A 20,949-nucleotide genomic window follows, 5' to 3' on the forward strand; every position below is an offset into this window, starting at 1 on the left:
CTCTCTTAAAAGAGACAAATTAAAGGAATATTTTGCTTCACAGTCTTCCTCCCTTTAATATGAAAGTGCTTCTTATAGGATATTTGTGCATTTCATCTGGTCAACATATATAAATTTAAAAAAGAATTTCTACTAATTCCTTGGAAAAAACATCCTATAGCACACTCCTTTACAATCTTGATATTCAGCCTTAAGTGACTTTGTTTCACGCGTTCCATTACCTCTTAATGCATCGTTTTACTAATCTAAGTAACTTCTTCCCATCCTAGAAGTTAACACTGTGGCTTTCAAACACTTGTAGGTCATTCCTCCAGCAAAAAAAAAATCCTTAATTGTTACTAATACCTGTCACTGGTATTAAGAGGGAGCCTGGGAGCACCTATTATTGTCAATATTGTCAACAACTTCCCATTGTAAAACTCAGCCCTCTGTTGCTTAAGTCTCTACCAAACTAATTGTTCACACCGAAACCAACTGTTCGTAGGGTCGTTGTGTGACCAGTACCCCCTGCTCCCAATCCCCAGCTATGCGGTTAGCATAACTAACACCATTTTAAGAGGCAAGCAGCCATTCTCTGTGACCGAGTGGGTCACATATTTGTTCTCTTTCCCTTCATTATCAGGCCCTGAAGGTCCCATGACCCAAGTAGACAAACCAGACACATTTCTTCTTCTCCCCCTCCCCTACCCAAGGTTCCTGGGTGTCAGGCTGATTACTCCCTTCCTTGCAGATCTTGAAGGTCCCAGGCACCTGGGGCCACCAGGTGGTGGTGGTGGCCCCATCACAGAACAGGGAAACATAAGAGCACCCAGAGCACTGTCTATAAGATCAAGCAGTTTTAAGTCCTAAGGGGGGAGCTTGGACCAGAACTGCTGCTGGACAGTGAGACCCGGGGCCTGCCATGGCCAGGGATGCCTCCGCTATCCTCTACTTCCTCCCAGGATTGAGGGCGTGACTCATTCTTTTATATGAATTTAGAGTCTAGATTATGATTGTTATATTGATATGGCAAACCATGTATTAGGATTTGTCCCAATCTGCAGAGGGTCCAGGTGATTAGAAATTATAAGTTGTGTTAAAAATTCTGTATTATGCTACTTATAAATTGTACTATACTGATTCTGGTTGTAGAAACCCTGTGCCATTCTAATCATCAATTCTGTGCTATATTAATCATAATATCACATTAAGAATATAAAGCTTTAATTGTAACTACAATTTAGTGTCATCATCGTGCTGCCAAGGATCCCTAAAAGAACCTGTCTGTCCCCTCAGTGTCAGGTGACAAGTTCTCCCTGTCTCCATTGTATATATTTACAAATACAGAGTAAATATTTTTAAGAATTTGACTAAAACATCTGAGGATTTCAGAGGCATGCTCCAACCTCCCACACACGTCAGGTCCAATCATGAGCTACCTGATGAGTGTTCTTCAGCTCACAGTTATTTGTTCTGCAAGTATAGCTCCTGCTGGATTGAGGTAGAGCCCCCACAGACACTTCAAGTCTATCTTTCCAGCAACCTCAGTTACTTCACCACTGATACGCATTGTGGAAGAAGAAATTCAAATACTGAGAGGGTGACAGACAGACCACGGGGAAAAAAGGGGAAGAGAGCCAGGAAAGTGATTGGGCATGAAGGAGAAATGGGAGAAGAGAAGCAGGACAAACTTAAGAACTGACCAGGGAAAGCATGTGTATACTGGGAGAGGGGATCACCATCAGCAAGTTGGTGGGAAACAACCAAGCAGGACAGAGGGAAGACAGACCGAAGAGCTGAATGAGGCAGAGGGCAGGAAATAAAGATACAACGAACTACCATGTAGGTGAGAACTGGTGTGAACAGCTGGGGAGGCAATGGAAACACATCCTGAACAGGAAGCTTTCATGCTGTGATTAGGAGAAAAAATGGCTCATTTTGGACAAGGAGCACCAGAGGGAAGGGACTGCCTAAGCAAAGCATTAGAACTGAGCACAGCGGGGGGAGAGGTTCTAGCTCAGGCAGAAAAGTTCAAGACAGTAAGTATTAAAAGAAACCAAGGTAGTAAAATCTAGATCTAGGTGAGGGAACGGAACAGGACAAGGAGGAAAAGCCAAGCAGTGGAAAGCTGATTAACATTAAAGAAGAGACGAAGAGAAAGAGAGAGGGAACCTTGTGCTCACTGGAGGACATTTTCTTCCTCCAGCACTGATCCTCCATAAAGGGCAACAACATTCTCCAGTACCTCATGAAGCAAAGGTCTGCATCAGGAACTGGAAAGTTCCAACTCTATTAATGAGTTATACTGGTGTAAATAATGCCACTTCAGGTGATTTTATTTTTTTTTCTTTCTTTTTAATTTTGCTAAAACCAAAATTTATGAAGTTACAGACTTTCTTCTAAGAGATCATTAAGGTCAGAAAGGCAAGCTCTCAAAACTTGGGAAGTATCAGAATGAAGGTCGCCTACAGCTATGCAAGTGCAACAGGACTATGAAAAACGTGCATTAAGCATCTCGCTCACTTATCATACACTGTTCCTCAGTATTACTTCCCCAAGCTCCCTTCATTAAAATCCGAGCCATATTTATGCAACTTGCAGTTAGAAACATGGATAGAACATTTGTTCTCTTCACTGCCATTTGCAACAAGAGCCAGCTAAAAAACAGTTAGGGAACTGTTTTGATTTCTCTTTAGAATCACCAGGATCCTGAATCAGCATCACATTTAGAACATTCTCTTACAGAACTCCTGAGCAGAGAAACAGAAGGCTAAATGAAAAGAACTAAATACTAGAATAAATCCCTCTAGTATTGATTAATCATTTTCCCAGACTGGTACAGTATGGTCTATCGCCATCTGTGCATGTAGCCCTTCAGCCCCCTCCTCCAGTCCCTACCAGTGCCTGCTGTAAAGCAGACATCTCACCCTGCAAAGCATTCCCCCCTAAAACCTCTTCCCCTGCCCCCCCAACCTCTTGTCACACCCAACTCATGGCAAAGTTAAAGAAAAATCCAGCTCCAAGACAGTGATTTGGTGAGCAATTCAATCTTAAGAAAAAAACCCGAATTCTTTTTGTCCAGCTAACAGACAGGCTCCCAGAAGTACAAGTTTCAGAACAGCTTCCTACTCACCCCCAGCCAGAGGGTCTGCAGCCTGGGAGCTCAGAGAGTTGGAGCCCCGGTGTGGAGCAGTCCTCCAACGCACTGAGCCCCCAGGCTGCCTGGCAGGAGCCGGCAGCTTCAGCACGGCAGACAGGCAGACACCAAAGTGGGTTTACCAATTCCATCAAGAGTTTTGATGGGATTCCCACAGAGCATTTTAACCGAATCACATCAGCATTTTTTGACATGACAAAATTTCCCATGAGAAAATTTCTGACCTACTCCAATACATGCACCCTTATCACTGTAATCAGTAAACTGAACAAAGTTTGCATTTTACTGAAACAGAGAATGCTTAATATTATTTCAAACCCATTTTGTCCATGTCCATCCATTATATTTCGATGCCTCTATTTTGTAACTAAAAGAATCTAAATGTTTTATAACAGTTACCCCCTAAGAAATTCATGCTACTCAATTAGGGGATCTGTTTCCAAAGTCCAATTGCCAAGGGTTTTCTTTTTAAGTTACTTATACACCTAAGATTTGTAGATCAGAAAAGGTTTAGGTTTTATAACAAATTTGAATAGTTGATTCGGCAAACAATTTTCTAAAGTGAAGAGCGTGGGCTACATAAAACTACAGAATAGTACAGAAGCTGCCAATGAAGAACAAGATGTGTTCAGTGTGTAGCTTACTAATATACCCGAGAAAGTAATTTACTTGTGCGTCTTGAATCTGGCAAGTAGCGATTCAGGAAGACACCAAAACACATGCCCAACTTTGCAAATGTGAAGTCTCAAGTAAACAAAGGAAAATTATTCCAGTGTCTCCAAAAATTCTCGCAGCAGAGTCTTACTACCTAAACACATTAAACAGAACTATAGCACTTAATTTCCTCGTTTCTTTTACTCACGTAAACTATTTCTATGGACAGTAAGTATTCATAACAACATTGCTGATATATATTTAGTACTGCAGCCACCAGCATTTAAGCAATGCATAATAAATCATTTATTTCTGTAAATCAGGTCATTCCCGATTCAGTAAGAAATTCAGGGCTACATCCCTAAATAACTCTTACATCACTTTTCTAACATCAGAGCAGAAACTGGCATAGTCTCAGTAAGTTAAAAATGCTTCCTTACACCAGTGCAGTTTCCAATATTTTCCAGCAATAAAGAGACTGAAGAGACTGAAGAGACTGAGAAGCACTTTAGAGAATACCTTTACATTGATTTTTGAAAGTGGAGAGGCCGGACAGCTCTGAATATCTAGTGTTATACTACTCTAAACTAGTTAGCTAGTTCCAATTTTTCCTCAGCCTAGCACTGTAGTTCAGCTCGCTTTAACCAAGTGTTATATATGTACATATGTAAGGTATGTGTAACATACCTTAGAGCTTCAGAAAAATTCTAAACAGAATACCGGGTACAATAACAAGATTATTCCAAGTAGCATAGACTTTGAAATATCACTTTAAAGTACTGATTTACTTACCTCAACACATACACCTTGAAAGACCATACTTTTTCCCCCGGTACCTATATGACTAAAAAATGCCAGCAACATGCTCACAGAATTCAATGTGTTGGGAGAGAAATAAGCTAAGCTATCTTTTTGCCAAATAACTAGCCTTGCCTTCTGACATGTTAGGTTTTCTGGTAAAAATCCAAACATGAGATCCGTATTTAGTTTCTCATCTTAGGTATGAAGGACAAATATTTAACCAAATCAGTCAGCCACTTTTTACAGCACTAACAGATAAAATTAACCCCCTTTGTGGCAAAGAGGACATAAGATGATACTGAACATCACATCCTCTATAAAATGAAGAACATGGCTTTCAGACACAGCTGTTCTGAATTTCAGGGCAGGAAGCTCTGACCAACTTCCAGGAGAAAGCAGCATTTAAGAATATACATTCTTAATGCAGCACATTAGTAAGACAAATGGGAGACAATTCCATTGCATTAAATCTTGTCTCCAAGGGAAGTTGAACAGAAATTTACCTATTTTACAAAGTTGTTACCATTCCATCAAATGCATCCCATTTAACTTGCAAAGACATCGGTTACCAGCACCCACTCACACCTCCAATGCAATTAAGGGGTACTCATTTGTAGAACGCCATGGACTGATTTATGTCAATACAGAAATATATGCTCAAGAGTATACCATCACTAAACCACACTGGATCAAACCTGCTATGCCTAGTCAACAGCAGTCTCCACACTATCATTTTTCAAGCTTTTGAGGGACAGCTCCCAAACTGTGTTCAGAAGATCATCAGGACGTGGCGTGTCAGAAGGGCGGGGCATGTCAGTTTGCGCGGCAGTTCGCCCAGGCAGGGTGTGCAGGGAAAGCCTGCGGGCAGGGCACAGAGGCTCTCTCGACGAGTGGTCACTGCCCTCCCAGAAGAGGCCCAGCTATATATGGCTGAAAGCCATTGCCAGAAGGAATGTGGCGACCCAGACGGAGCTCCCACTGAAGCACACGGCTGTCCAGGTCTCCGGCTGCAGGGAGTGCCTGAGCCTGTCACTCGTGCCGGAGGCCGGGAGAGACACCACCTGTGTGCGGTGCGACCAGGTGAACGATCTGCTCAGCCTGTGGCAGAGCTGAAAGAGGAAGTGGAGAGGCTGAGGAGTGTCAGGGAGTGCGACAGGGAGATAGACTGGTGGAGCCATGCCCTACGTCCCTCAGGGAAAGGCAGCGGACGGAGGCTCCACGAGAAGCAGAGGACCCCTTACCCTCTTGCCACCAGGCAGAAGGAGGGGACCTAAGAGATGAAGGGGCAGCAGGCGAATCCCTTCCCGGCCTCCCTCGCCTTCCCAGCTGCCCCTACACAACAGATATGGGGCTCTGGAACTTGAGGGCCAGGATAATGAGGATACAGAAGAAAGTCCCCCCGGGGGGTTGCCTAGGGTGAGTCAGCCTGCCCCACGCATTAGGACTACCTCCGCTAAGACAAAAAGGAGGGTAATTGTCATCGGCGATTCCCTCCTGAGGGGAACAGAGGGCCCAATATGCCGACCAGACCCAACCCCCAGGGAAGTCTGCTGCCTCCCTGCGGCCCGGGTGAGAGAGGTCACCAGGAAACCCCCTCGTCTGGTATGACCCACTGATTACTACCCGCTGTTGGTTGTGCAGGTTGGCAGCGATGACATTGCGCAAAGAAGCCTAAAAGCAATTAAAAGGGACTTCAGAGAGCTGGGGCGACTGACTGGTTGAAGGATCAGGAGCACAGGTAGTGTTTTCCTCAATCCCTTCAGTGGCAGAGAGGAACACTGAAAGGAACAGGAAAACGCACCTGGTTAACATGTGGCTCAGAGGCTGGTGCCATCGGTGGAACTTTGGTTTTATTATCCACAGGGCGGTTTACACAGCACTGGGCCTGCGGACTGCAGATGGAGTTCAACTCTCCTCAAGGGGGAAAAGGATTCTTGCTCATGAGTTGGCGAGCCTCATCGAGAGGGCTTTAAAGTAGATTCAAAGGGGGAAGGGGATGAAACCAGGCTGCCTAGAGATGAGCCTAGGGGTGGCATGCCGATGTCGGGGGTGAAATCGATAGCCCAGGTCAAGTGCATCTACTCCAATGCACTCAGCATGGGCAGCAAACAGGAGGAGCTGGCAGCCGTTGTGCAGCAGGACAGCTATGATGCAGTCGCCATCACAGAAACATGGTGGGACAATTCGCATGACTGGAGTGCTGCAATGGATGGCTATAAGCTCTTCAGGAGGGATAGGCAAGGAAGGAGAGGCGGTGGAGTGGCTCTGTATGTTAGGGAATGCTTTGATTGTATAGAGCTCAACGATTGTGACGACAAGGTCGAGTGCTTATGGGTAAGGACGAGGGGGAAGGCAAACAAGGCAGATATCCTGCTGGGTGTCTATTATAGACCACCCAACTAGGACAAAGAGGTGGACGAAGCGTTCTACAAGCGACTGGCAGAAGCCTCGCAATCGCAAGCCCTTGTTCTTGTGGGGGACTTCAACTTACCGGACGTCTGCTGGAAGTATAACACAGCCGAGAGGAAACAGTCCCGGAGGTTCCTGGAGTGTGTGGAAGATAACTTCCCGACACAACTGGTAAATGAGCCTACCAGGGGAGGTGCCCTGCTTGACCTGCTGTTTACACACAGAGAAGGACTGGTGGGAGAAGTGAAGGTCAGAGGCCGTCTTGGGCTTAGCGACCACGAAATGATAGAATTCTCAATTCTTGGTGAAGTAAGAAGGGGGGTCAGCAAAATCACTACCATGGAATTCCAGAGGGCAGACTTCTGCCTGTTCAGGACACTGATTGAGAGGGTCCCTTGAGAGACGGTCCTGAAGGGCAAAAGGGGCCAGGAAGGCTGGACCTTCTTCAAGAAAGAAATCTTAAAGGCGCAGGAGCAGGCAGTCCCCATGTGCCGTAAGAAGAGCCGGCAGGGAAGACAACCGGCCCGGCTGAACGGGGAGCTTTTGCTGGGACTCAGGAAGAAAAGGAGAGTTTATCACCTTTGGAAGAAGGGGTAGATGAGTGAAGAAGAATACAAGGATCTCATTAGGCCATGCAGAGAGGGAATTAGAAAGGCAAAAGCTCAGCTAGAGCTCAATCTGGCCACGGTCATAAGGGATAACAAAAAATGCTTCTATAAATACATTAACAACAAAAAGAGAGCCAAGGAGAATCTCCATCCTTTACAGGATGCAGGGGGGAACATTGTCACCAAGGATGAGGAGAAGGCTGAGGTACTTAATGCCTTCTTTGCCTCAGTCTTTAATAGCCAGACCAGGTACCCTCAGGGTATTCAGCTCCCTGAGCTGGAAGACAGGGATGGAGAGCAAAATAAACTCCCCATGATCCAGGAGGAAGCAGTAAATGACCTGCTATGCCACCTGGACACTCAGAAGTCTACGGGGCCTGATGGTATCCACCCAAGGGTGCTGAGGGAGCTGGCGGAGGAGCTTGCCAAGACACTCTCCATCATTTATCAACAGTCTTGGTTAACAGGGGAGGTCCCGGACGACTGGAGGCTTGCCAACGTGACGCCCATCTACAAGAAGGGCCAGAAGGAGGATCCGGGGAACTACAGGCCTGTCAGCCTGACCTCGGTGCCGGGGAAGATTATGGAGAGGTTCATCTTGAGGGCACGTGCAGGACAACCAAGGGATCAGGCCCAGCCAGCACGGGTTCATGAAAGGCAGGTCCTGCTTGACCAACCTGATCTCCTTCTATGACCAGGTGACCCGCCCAGTGGATGAGGGAAAGGCTGTGGATGTTGCCTACCTGGACTTCAGTAAAGCCTTCGACACTGTCTCCCACAGTATTCTCCTGGAGAAGCTGGCGACTCATGGCTTAGACAGGTGCACTCTTTGCTGGGTAAAAAACTGGCTGGACGGCCGAGCCCAGAGAGTTGTGGTGAATGGAGTTAAATCCAGTTGGCAGCCAGTCACAAGCCTGGATGACAGGATTGAGTGCTCCCTCAGCAAGTTTGCAGACGACACCAAGTTGGGCGGGAGTGATGATCTGCTCGAGGGTCGGAAGGCTCTGCAGAGGGATCTGGACAGGTTGGATCAATGGGCCCAGGCCAACTGTATGCAGTTCAACAAGGCCAAGTGCCAGGTCCTACACTTAGGTCACAACAACCCCATGCAACACTACAGGCTTGAGGAAGAGTGGCTGGAAAGCTGCTTGGCAAAGAAGGACCTGGGGGTGCTGGTTGACAGCCGGCTGAAGATGAGCCAGCAGTGTGCCCAGGTGGCCAAGAAGGCCAATGGCATCCTGGCCTGTACCAGAAATAGTGTGGCCAACAGGAGTAGGGAGGTGATCGTGCCCCTGTACTCAGCGCTGGTGAGGCCATACCTCGCATACTGTGTTCCATTTTGGGCCCCTCACTACAAGAAGGACATTGAGGTGCTGGAGCGTGTCCAGAGAAGGGCGACAAAGCTGGTGAGGGGTCTGGAGCACAAGTCTTATGAGGAGCAGCTGAGGGAACTGGGGCTGTTTAGCCTGGAGAAGAGGAAGCTGAGGGGAGACCTTATCGCTCTCTACAACTACCTGAAAGGAGGTTGCAGAGAGGTGGGTGCTGGTCTCTTCTCCCAAGTGACTAGCGACAGGACAAGAGGAAATGGCCTCAAGTTGTGCCAGGGGAGGTTTAGGCTGGATATTAGGAGAAATTTCTTTACTGAGAGAGTGCTCAAGCATTGGAACAGGCTGCCCAGGGAGGTGGTGGAGTCACCATCACTAGAGGTGTTCAAGGAACGTGTGGACGTGGCATTGCGGGACATGGTTTAGTGGGCATGGTGGTGTTAGTTGATGGTTGGACTTGATGATCTTACAGGTCTTTTCCAACCTTAATGATTCTGTGATTTGTAAGGTGATAGTATCACCTTACAAGAATCACCATCTTAAAATTTTAGTTAGGGTGAATACCAGTGCCAGAAGTTGTAAAGACTGACAGTGACCCACAAATAAAAAAAAAAGTTTGGAAAATACAGCTTTAGACTTTAGACTTGAGAGAAATGCTCATCTAGAAATATATCCCTAGCCACTATATGGGAATCAAAACGCATCAAGTGACGAAAAAGTCAGCTGGCTGATCTCCAAACCAAAACCCAAACGCATTAGAAATTTAAGTTTCAAAATAGTTTAAATAAATCTTTCTAATAGGTCAGACCCAGAGTCCACTTGCGTAGTATCCCATCTCACATCATCTTACTCCAACTTCATTAAAGGCAGGGGGGCAAGAAATGGTACTGCAGAAGGGCTAGAATTCACATCCCTCTCAAACTGTTGCAACTGATCCTAAAAACAAATGGATACTTTCATCTCCAGGTAGTATACACATTCTCTACAAATATTAAAGCTTTGGTTGTTTAGTTTGCTTAAACAACACAAGCAGCCATGAATTTAAGTATGACTTACTGGACACAGAATGAAAATATTTCTTCCGATTATTTTCAGATTTGTGACTTGCATTCCATTTCGTCAAGTGCCTGCCTAGCACATCATGAGGTAAAGGAAACACACTCCAAACAATATTTTCCTCTATAATTCATTACTTTCTACAGACGACTTTCCATCTCTTAGGAAATCACTAAGCTCTCCTTACTTGAGGAATATTCTTAAAAAGCAGTGATCAATGCACGAGGCATTCCAGATGACAAAACCATCCATTTTGTAATAGCAAGTTTTCAATATTGTTTGACTTTGCAGTCTAAGACTGTGTGTCAATAAAATTGAAGTAGATTAAATTATTCTCTTTTCAACACATGCTACTTTGAATTTATACAACACTGAGTTTAGCCTGTGTGGTGGGTTAACCCCGGCAAGTAGCTAAGTACCACCCAGCTGCTTGCTCACTCCCCCCTCAGTGGGACAGGGGAAGAAAATTGGAAGGACAAAAGCAAGAAAACTCCTGGGTCAAGATAAAGACAACTTAATAAGTGAAGGAAAAAAAGAAGGGAAAAAATTTTCCTAGTGTTGCAGAAGCAATCACTCACCACCAGCAGACTGATGCCCAGCCAGGCCCTGAGCAACAGCAACTTTGGAAAAGCTCCCCTCCATTTTATCGCAGAGGATGATGTTATATGGCATGGAATATTGCTTGGGTCAGCTGTCCCCGCTGTGTCCCCTCCTCAGCCTACTTGCTGGGTGGGGGGGGACGACACGACACAGGCAGTGGGAAACTGGGAAGGCCTTGACCCTGTGCAAGCATTGCTCAGCAATACCTAACACACTGCTGTGTTGTTAGCACTGTTTTGGTCACCAGTCTAAAATACAGCACTAGATGAGCTGCTGTGAAGAAAATGAACTCCACTCAAGCCAGACCCCAGTACAGTCTGCTGTAGCACTGCTGCTCACCTTGCTTCACTAAACACCTCCCGAAGACACATTCTTCAGGTTTTCCTAGACATGAAGGACTTACTCATGGTAGCTATACAGTCTATTTCATCGTACAGCTCCTGTGATGTAATAAAATTTTGTTTGCTTATTGACAGCCTAAAAGAGGTCTTCCATAGTTAAATTTCTTCCCAATGAAAACTGCTAACTTAACCTCTAATTTCATTTTGCCTTTCAGCAATAGGATAGGTAGGCCAATAGCTCTCCCTGATGATCCAAGTATTTAAAAAAAAAATTTGTATCAAGTGAAGTTTACTTGAAAGTAAACTACCATTTATTTCATTCTACCAGTCTGTTCATATGATGCATAAAATTCCAAAGCATTCAGATACATTCAGCAAGCATCCATTGGCAAAGGCTACAAATAAACTCCATTTCTGCTGCATGTTTGATATGACATGGGAATTTTTAATTGTTTTTGACTGGAAAAACCTAATCCTGTTAAACCAGGTGTGTAATTAAAAGCAAGAAACTAGTTTATTCAGCTGCCTGAACATCCCTTCTCTGAATTCTCCTTATACTCAACAGGTGAAACTGGCAGGACAGCTTGGATGCCTACAGAAATCCAGTACTTACTACGCAGTAAGCTTGAGGCACAAACTCACAGCATAAACTGCAGAAAGCAAGATGCAAATCTTAGGCCAAAAGAAATGCATAGAGTACCAGATTTAAAACCAGAACATTTGAAGGAGCCCAGTTGTGCACGCATGATGAATTAATTTATGCTAAGATTTTAGGTAGGGTAAAAATATCTGATTCTTCCAGTCTTCATGACTGCAGAGCCCACATGATTGCTTGTCTAATTATAAGGCAGATGTACTAATTAACCAAGGTGTGACAAGAGTGAGAAACCCGAAATAAGAGTTGTCCCCATGCACAGCATTCACAATCCTGTTTAGTTTCTGTACGTCTTAAAAGCACAAATTCTCCCTTTTAAAAACTCAGTCTCACATTTGTATTTTGAGAACTTCCATGAACTTTCTAATACATGTTAACTATGACACTTATATAAAGCATACCAACACATATTAAAGTGGAAAAGAAATTTAAAAACTCAGAATAAATTTGGGCCAGTAAACAAATCACCTCTAATCACTCTTAAATTAAAAAAAAAAAAGGCAAAAAAAGAGCAACCAAAAAATACACAATCTTATATAGTTTAACATAGAAGAAAGGGAAACTTTTTTTTACCAAAGTATTCCTTTTGGTTTAGAAGCTGCCATAGGAAGTTTTCAGACCTCATGGTGGGGGAAAATGCATAATGATTTGATCCTATCCAGAATCTGTGGAGAGCTGAAGTCGTTGGAGGTCGCTTTGGTTCCCAAAGCAGGAACAGCATCTGCTACTCTTCCCCCCCCCCCCCCCCAGTTTCACTGTCACTACTCAGATCACTACAGACAGAAATTAACTTCAAAACTACCAAATCCACTCCTTTTTCATGCCCACAGAAAGAGAGCAGGTGCTGGAGGTGTGAGAAAGGACCCCCTATAAACTCACTAGGCAGAGCAACACAGACTCCTTACCACCCTTATGCCAACTCCACCAAGATGGCCAGAGGACATGAAGTAAACATTTCCTCTGGAAGCTAGCAGTGTGTGGCAGACAGCAACAGGCTACATACAGATTAAGAGCAAGAACCATCACCACCTGATGTCTTTCAACTGCCCATCATTTCTTACACCTAAAGACCAATTTTTTCTAACTTTCCATGCTCCAGCATACCATCATTCAGGACTGCTCATTTGCTTTCAGACTGATTCCTCCCACACTACAAGTAGTTGGCTGGAAGAGATTTCTTGGGTGATCAAAATCATTCAGGGCTGCTAATATAAGCAAGGTATATGACCTTGTTCATAAAGTACTTGAGTTAGAAGCTCCTCCACCCCATTCTCTTCTCTCCTACTAGACTTCACTAAAACAACAGAAACCTTCTAATATTATTCCTAAGTTATGACCAGTTTCAGCCATTTGTTATTGTACCAGGCCTTGTATTAAATGGCTTTTCTCAGAAGCCTTTATTTCCTCCAGTATAAAGTATAGAGAGGTAGCACGTGGTAGATTTAAAGACCAACAAGGAATATGATTACTCACACCACATATGATCATGCCCATGGAATTCCTTACCACAAGACACAGACTTCTAGTATCCATAGCATGGGTTTAAGGGAGACTGAATGGAGGGTTACCACATACAAAACACTTAAACTTATAAAATCCCTGAGTGACAAATAGCTCAAATTTGGAAGACAACTTGGGGAAAATATCCTACATGCCTACCCCACCAGATACACCCACAAAATATTTATTCCATCCAAGGTCTGAGAACACTTTCCTGCAAGGGACCAGCCACAACTGACGTGCCACAGGAAACCTGTCTAAAAAGTCTTACAAATGTCTTAAGGTCTACAGTAACCAAGCAATGTAATAGGTGAAATTCCTGAACAATTTTAATTGTATTGTCAACTTCTACAGAGGGAGGCAAAAATTGCAACAGTTCTTACAATCGGGAATGGGGATTTTTTCCTTATCCCAAGTCTACCAGTTTAAAATTGGCAGTCCCAAAGACATGCAAAAGATACTTTAACCAGGCATTCAAAAAACACCAGCCCCAAAAAAAACAGCAAAGAAAAAAAAATTACATAACTAGAAGCAATCCCAAAAAATGCTTAAACCTTGTCCTATATGCAAATACCATATTCCTGTAATCTTTACACTCACAGAAAGCTAAAAAAACCCTAATCCACAACATAATTATTTAAGGATCCCACAAGGTTGTGTTCTCTTCTGGTTCCACACATTCTCTGAGAAATCTCACCAGTAAATGTAACCTCTGCTTTTATGCTGACACACTACCATCCACTTCCCATTCAAGACTATGTATCTCCCTTCCACCAAAACCAAGTCTCAGCATCTAACAATCTCTCAGACTTATGGCAGCCACCTCAAGGTCAGAGTTCTTACCTCCCTCTCCCATCCAAAAAGTTCTCCCTTAATTAACAGTTTTGCTCCTATCCACCCCACAGCCATTTAGATCCCAAACCCAAAGCAGCTTTAAACCAATTTTTCCCTACATTCTCCCCACCCACAGTTTGGATAAGCCTCATTGATTTCTTCTGCAAAACAACTGACAATCTCAGGTAGACTTTCACCATCTATCTTGCACTTTTATTATTTCAACATCCTCCTCTGGCCTTGAACAAAACAAAACAACCCACACAGACTTATCCTGGTCACATCTATGCAGAATGCTTCTCCAAAGGACATTTAATTTGCCAGTTGAACCATGCCACTGAGGAAAGGAGAAGTATAGATATTTCAGACATTTATCCCTCTGCATTATGGGGATAAACTTGGTTTTGCTTTCAAAAAAGTTACATTCTAACCCTGCTGTGTCCCTGGCTGATTCAAGATGCTGACTTCAACTGCTAATTGATCAGCAGCAGTAGGCTCCACCATTTAATTGCTAGGCTTTCAAAGAAGCACCTTCACACCTTTTCTTACGTTAGGAAAAACGTTCTAGCCAACACTCTGCTTTATCATGACACGTACAAAGAAACTTGATACCAGCTACACTACCTATGCACCAAAATCACTTACACTGATCAATGTGGTCTTATTTCTTTTACTCCATCAGTTTCCTCAAATTATATTTCTAATTTGAGCCAACTCAAACAGATGTATTTGCCTGATCCTACACACAAGCAATACTACTACTACTAAACAAAAAATGTAGACAACTCTTAAGTAACAAGGCAGTTGCTAGTCAAAAATGTAAGCAACTCTTCTTCCCCCCTGCCATTTCATGCATTTTTAACTGCTCTAAACAAGTAGCAGAACGCTTTTGTAGTACTCGGGACTGCTTCAGAGTATGATCAAAGATAAATGAGGAGGTTGGTTCTCTATTACCAACTTAGTTCCAGTCACTTTAAATTAAGTCAGTTTAAGAATTGTCATTGCATTCCTAAATGAAAACAAAGACTCCCTAATATCTGACAAGATTGCTCGCCTCCTGAAGTGGGTCTGTGGTTGGAGGTAAAGACTGAAAATATTATTGTGGTATTAAAAAAGATTTTGTTCAGAAGTAGATATTAACTGAAAGCAGTTAAGGTTTGGGGTGGGGGAAAGCTTGTTACAACACTGCAACTTTAACAGCATCTCTCGTCTCCCAGCCATGCACTTGGTTGTGGGACACATTTTATCTTTAACAGCCGTATGGTATCGGGACTTGGCGGGGGGAGGCCATAACAGCAGGTACCACGTATTTTCACAAGGAATCTCCTTTCTGCTTCAATCCATAACATCAGAAGCTCTTCTGTACACTTGAGAACCCTAAACTACCATCATGGCTACATAAGCACATGGCTCAGTTAATGTAAGCACATGGCTCAGTTAATGGGCACAAGTGACACATGACAGGTCTGTTTTTAAAGCCAGAGGTTATGAAGAAAGAGTAAGATGTGTGCAATACTTCTCTATTCATTGAGAGAACGAAGGAAGTCTACTACTACAAGTAATCTCAGTGTTCACTGAAAACTGCTAGGTTTTTAGGCTAGCAGTTTATCAGCTGACGTTGCCATTAACGGCATGTGACAGTGCCATTAAAACTGCACCGTAAGCTGCAATTCCTTCTGAATTGGGTTTGCTTCTGGAATTTCCTTAGTTTTCAAAAGACTATGTGTAGGATCAATAAATATTGAAAATAGACTAACTACATTAAGAGTCGCCATACAAGAAATTCCTGATTTTCTCAATAGCATGAGCACTGTTTTAAGTTTCAAAGAAATGAACTTCAGCTCCAAGGCCAATAACCCCAACACTCAGAGGTCCTATAAGCAACATTTCCCAGCTCTAAAACAGAAATAATGTACTAGGTCTATTAAAAAAAAAAGTTCAACTTCGTAACATAATTAGATCCAAGAAATGTGTAAAACTGAAGTAAAAAGAAGTCAGCCCTCTTCCTGAATCAAAGCTGAACCATTAGTTTACAGTGTCTGCTGACCAGTCCTGAGTATATATTTCCAGTCACTTATTTAGAATAACAATTTCAACCAAAAATGGGTCTCTCCTAGCAGAACCGAAGCCGACTTCCACCTTGCTACAGAGGATATGAAACCGAATCCTGTCAACCTGAGCTTCCAGCCAGCGATCCATATGTGTAGCTCATGCCTCCCTGCATCTGCAGGCATCTGTCTGTTCCTTTATATAAGTGTATCTACAGACACACTTATAACAGATTTGATACTAAAGGGTCTTGCACCTTCCCTCCACCACTAGCCTGTCTCCTACTCTTTTGTCAGTACCACTTTTTTTTCTTTCTTTAAACACAGCACAAGACAACAGACTTTCCTGAAGCTCTATGCTTAGTGTCCCACATTTAGCAAGCTGGAAACAAACTGCAGGGCTAGACTGGTAAAGCAAATGGTGTTTAGACTCCAGTAGAGAGCTGGGGACAGGAGCAAGAACCACTCCCTGACTACACCCAAGTTAAACCACCTTTGCCTCCCATAGCCAGGAAAAGCATCTAGATTCAGTGCTGGAAAAAACTCTTATCACCTGCTTCCAGTCACTGAGTGCTACTGGTGAGTGCTACAATTCCCTCATCAAATGACAGCACATACTCAAGCCAGAAAGTTAACTCTTAGTCAGGACATGGCAACAGACAAGCTGGCATTCTTGAACTTAACCTCTCTGGTTAAACCTGCAAGTTCCTAATGAGCATGACCGATACCACAGAATCACAACATTCACCGAAAATCCCAAAGCTTCGGGATAGAAGTGAGAAGAAATATTAGTCTGGGAAAGCACAGTCTCACACATGTTTTTGAGCATACCAAGCTAATCTGTTACTCAAGAACTTAAAGATGCATTGGCTGAAGACAACCTGTTTTACTTTGATCAGAATGGACCAGCAACATGCACAAAACCACATCTCAAATGAGGCAAGGCAGTTCTGTACTAGCCCAAAATTTTATCACCTGGTTCACACTGAAATTCAGTTACCTCTTATTCCTAACTTGTAATCAGATTTGCATATTCAGAAATAACTTAAAACTTGGTGAAATACACACATCTAAACATTGAAAAATTCATGCTTGCCTACAAGTTTGATGTAGTGTTGTGCTGGTTTTGGCTGGGGTAGAGTTAATTTTCTTCATAGTAGATAGTACAGGGCTCTGTTTTGGATCTGTGCTGGAAACAGTGTTGATAAAGCAGGGATGTTTTAGTTACTGCTGAGCAGTGCTTACACAGAGTCAAGGCCTTTTCTGCTTCTCACACCGCCCCACCAGTGAGTAGGCTGGGGGTGCACAAGAAGTTGTGAAGGGACACCACCGGGACAGCTGACCCCAACTGACCAAAGGGATATTCCAGACCACATGACGTCATGCTCAGCATATAAAGTTGGGGGAAAAAGAAGGAAGGGGGGACATTCGGAGTAATGGCGTTTGCCTTCCCAAGTAACCGTTACGTGTGATGGAGCCCTGCTTTCCTGGAGATGGCTGAACACCTGCCTGCCGATGGGAAGTGGTGAATGAATTCCTTGTTTTGCTTTGCTTGCCTGCGCAGCTTTTGCTTTACCTATTAAACTGTCTTTATCTCAACCCATGAGCTTTCTCACTTTTACTTCTCCGATTCTCTGCCCTATCCCACCTGGGGGGGAGTGAGCAAGCAGCTGTGTGGTGCTTAGCTGCCAGCTGGGCTTAAACCACAACAAGTGTATTTCATAATTATAAACCATTCTTTACATAAAATTATTCCTTTAAAAGCAAAACAGAACTCAGACTTGAGAAAAGCCTTACCACACCTCTGATAAAACGATTGAGGAGGAGGTGAAAAAGAGAGGGAAAGAAGAAGAGGAATATTGCAGATGAGGAGAAAAGAATAAAAGTAGCAATATACTATATTGCTTAGAGAAGAGGACGAGATAACACATATGAGAAACAGAAAAGGAAATGCGCAGAACAATGCAGGAAGCAATATACTGTGACCCACTGTAGGAAAGAAACAAAAACAACTTCTGGGACAGCCCCATGACAGGGACTGAAGCTACAACAGCTAGGCAGTGGGACAGAACACGTGAAGAAGCAGCCAGAGTCTCTCCAAAATCCACTACCTTCTCTCCAAATTTTAAACCCTGTTCTCTAGGTTGAAAACCAAATACTACTTTCAAACTGTAGTGATATCTTTAACAATTAAGCAATATTGAAAAAATTCTGGTGAAAAGAACTGCCCTTTGATCTGTTGTTCCCACTATAAGTCTTATTACCTCTTTTGTTCGGAGGGGGCAAGGGAGGTATGGAAGGAAAGCGGCAGGGGAAGGGAGAGGACATGTTCTCAATGCCCAGTACTACTCAACTTATGTTTTGTCACAGACAGACACGGTCCAGTGACAGCCCATATCTGACCAACTGCTACAAAAAGCACTGGTTTCACATGGACTTTGGCTGTGCTATCCATTCATTTCCCACTTTCACTGGAACCACAGCTCCCTTTCTAAGTGAGGGGTATTCACCGCCTTGCAAAACAGAGCCTAGACTATGGCTTGTCTATCAGTTTGCAGTGTATTATTCTAAAGCACATGTCAAGGCTCTTCAGTAGGCAGCTCTCAACCGATAAAAAAATCCTGCCTGTAACAGACAATTAAATAGCTTGCAAAAAGTCAACCCTTCTTCCATAACTCCAGGAATCACTGTAACATTGTCAAAACTAGTTTTTGAGCAGTTTTCAGGCAACACTCCTTGCCCTTCCTAATAGCAACTATGTCTCTCTCCTAGACAGTTCTCTACACAGGGCCTGATAGCATCAGGGTCAAAACACAAAACACTCACCACAGTGAGTGGGGAGGAAAAGGAAAAAAAAAAAAAAAAAATCCAAGCTGTTCTGCACAGCCCTCCTTAGCTGCAGGAAGCTGGTACTTGCTCTAAAGCATTTACGGCTGCTAGTACCTTCGACAACATGGAAAACACTTACTATCCCCAATCTTGCCCTGTTAAACTAATCAATAATTTTGTATAATACAAGAAACAGAGCTTCCTGCCCTCTACTGACCATTGTAAAATGGTATATTACTATTTAACCAAGAAAGCTGATTTGAGAAAAATATTTCTTCAGGTATTTTCATTGTTATAAAACTCCTGAAAGTGCTGTATGCTGTATTATTACTATAATGGACATCTTTGTGTTAATCTTGTGGAAAACATCCAACATACCAAAACAACCGAGTTTGGCAGAGCACAAATAGTGATTGTGCTACCTCTTTGACCTCCACACAGGTATTTCTTCAGCTCCTAAATTAACTTCTGCATACAGAGGGAGAAAGATACAGGAAATATTGAGGTTACAAGTATGTGAATAGAAACTGACTCACCACAGTCCTTTGCTTGTTGGGCAGGAAGACTCTAACAATAGGCTTCTGTGGAGACTTAGGGTTATTCCGTGACATATCAGCAGGGTTTTGATAAACCGAAAGGGATGAAGGTGCTACAGAGAGGCTAGAGGAAGAAGATGATGCAACTGTGTCTGTTGAAGCTGAACTGGAGACAGAGAAATCAGTTCCATTCCCCATGGATTCCAACAACTGCTGTTCTCTCTGCTGTAGAGCATCGAGTTTGCTGGTGTACTCTTCATAGGCCTGCGAAGAAAAAGCAGCTATTTTAATAATGTATTAGCCTCAAGACAAAAACAGAAATCTAAACTCAGAACCAACACAAACCAAAACGCATTCTAAACTAATTCAAATTTCCCAGGAATATGAACAAAATGGTCTGGTCAAATTTTTCAGTATGACAAAGAAGAAATGGCTTTCAATTCATCATGTCAAACCTTCTTTTTAATAGATTAAATGGATAAATGGATAAAAGGAATCGTAAGTCACAGTTTCAAAGCACCTGCACTAAATAGTCTAATTCAAAACTACTTTAAAAGACAGCAATCTTTAGCAAATGTTGTCAGCTGCATTGCTGAATTACTGTGCTACAGCTAAATTTATCATTCTGTCAGAATGACAGCTAAATACATCTAATGCAACAATTAAGAGAAAGCTGAAATCTGCTTTTTACCATCTGTATCTGACAACTCACCTAGCTCACTGTTCACCATCCTTCACCTCTGGCACTATCCTTTCATACCAGATAGTACAAAAACCCCTTTATTTTAGTCAGAACACAACTAAGTTTGCCCTGTTACAAAGTCATCCATGAACATGTGAAAGTGATCCTCTGAAAGAATTTTTTAACATCTGTATAAGATTAATTTGATTTTCCACCAAGTTTACGTAAAACCTGATTACACGCTGACCAATTTTCTTAAACAAAAACATTCAGTAACATTAAATTTGCTTTTTTATTAAATGCACCCAAGTTAAACGTTATTGCCAAGCTCTGTAATACAGATACATAATTGATATATATTTTTGTTTGACGTTTGTTTCCATCAACTTTGTTTGTCTTTGTAACAAGAAAATTTTGATCTGTATCCAAGTATCTGATTTTTTTCTTCAGCATTAGTACAGAGTATCTTCAAAAATCTGAATCAGTTAAGGAACGTGCGTTTCATGCTACATAAGCATGTCAGTGTTAACCAAGGATGTGTTAGACCTTTACAGACAGTAAGAAACAAAGATCTTTCTTACAAACCTATCATCTAAGCAGTAGTGAACACAATTCTCTAACTTAGCTTTCCAGCAAGACCAAGATCTATGCCAAGCTGCAGAAATTTTCAATGCCACAAATGATATTTATGTTAGGGAAAGATACCTTTTTTTTTTTCCTCAAGTTTTCTGTGCATAACTTGTTGCTAAATTAAAGTTATAGGAGAATTGAACTGACCAAAAAGTCTGCAGAGACTACATGTTGAAAAAATCCTATTAAAGTTAAGAGACAAAATAACTGGCATTTTGTAGTGCTGCCACAAATACTACATTTTACTATGAATTTATTTCTCCAGGGTTTATGTGCAGGTTCACCTAACCCAGGCTGGTTTTGTC

At 42.8% G+C, this 20,949-nt stretch overlaps 1 protein-coding gene across 6 annotated transcripts in view; it reads right to left on the reverse strand.

The window, feature by feature from the left end:
* Positions 1–20,949, reverse strand: part of BRAF (B-Raf proto-oncogene, serine/threonine kinase) — a 68,970-nt gene that overhangs the window by 38,486 nt on the left and 9,535 nt on the right. For 5 of the 6 annotated variants that reach the window (XM_059817253.1, XM_059817252.1, XM_059817257.1 and 2 more), the window contains exon 2: positions 19,333–19,596. The exons of the other annotated variant lie outside the window; for it this stretch is intronic. In XM_059817253.1, coding sequence (XP_059673236.1) covers positions 19,333–19,596 — 264 coding nt within the window. The remainder of the gene's footprint in view (positions 1–19,332; positions 19,597–20,949) is intronic. 6 annotated transcript variants of the gene reach the window in all.

The sequence above is a fragment of the Gavia stellata genome, chromosome 4 (genome assembly GCF_030936135.1).
Source record: "Gavia stellata isolate bGavSte3 chromosome 4, bGavSte3.hap2, whole genome shotgun sequence".
NCBI classification, from domain to species: domain Eukaryota; kingdom Metazoa; phylum Chordata; class Aves; order Gaviiformes; family Gaviidae; genus Gavia; species Gavia stellata.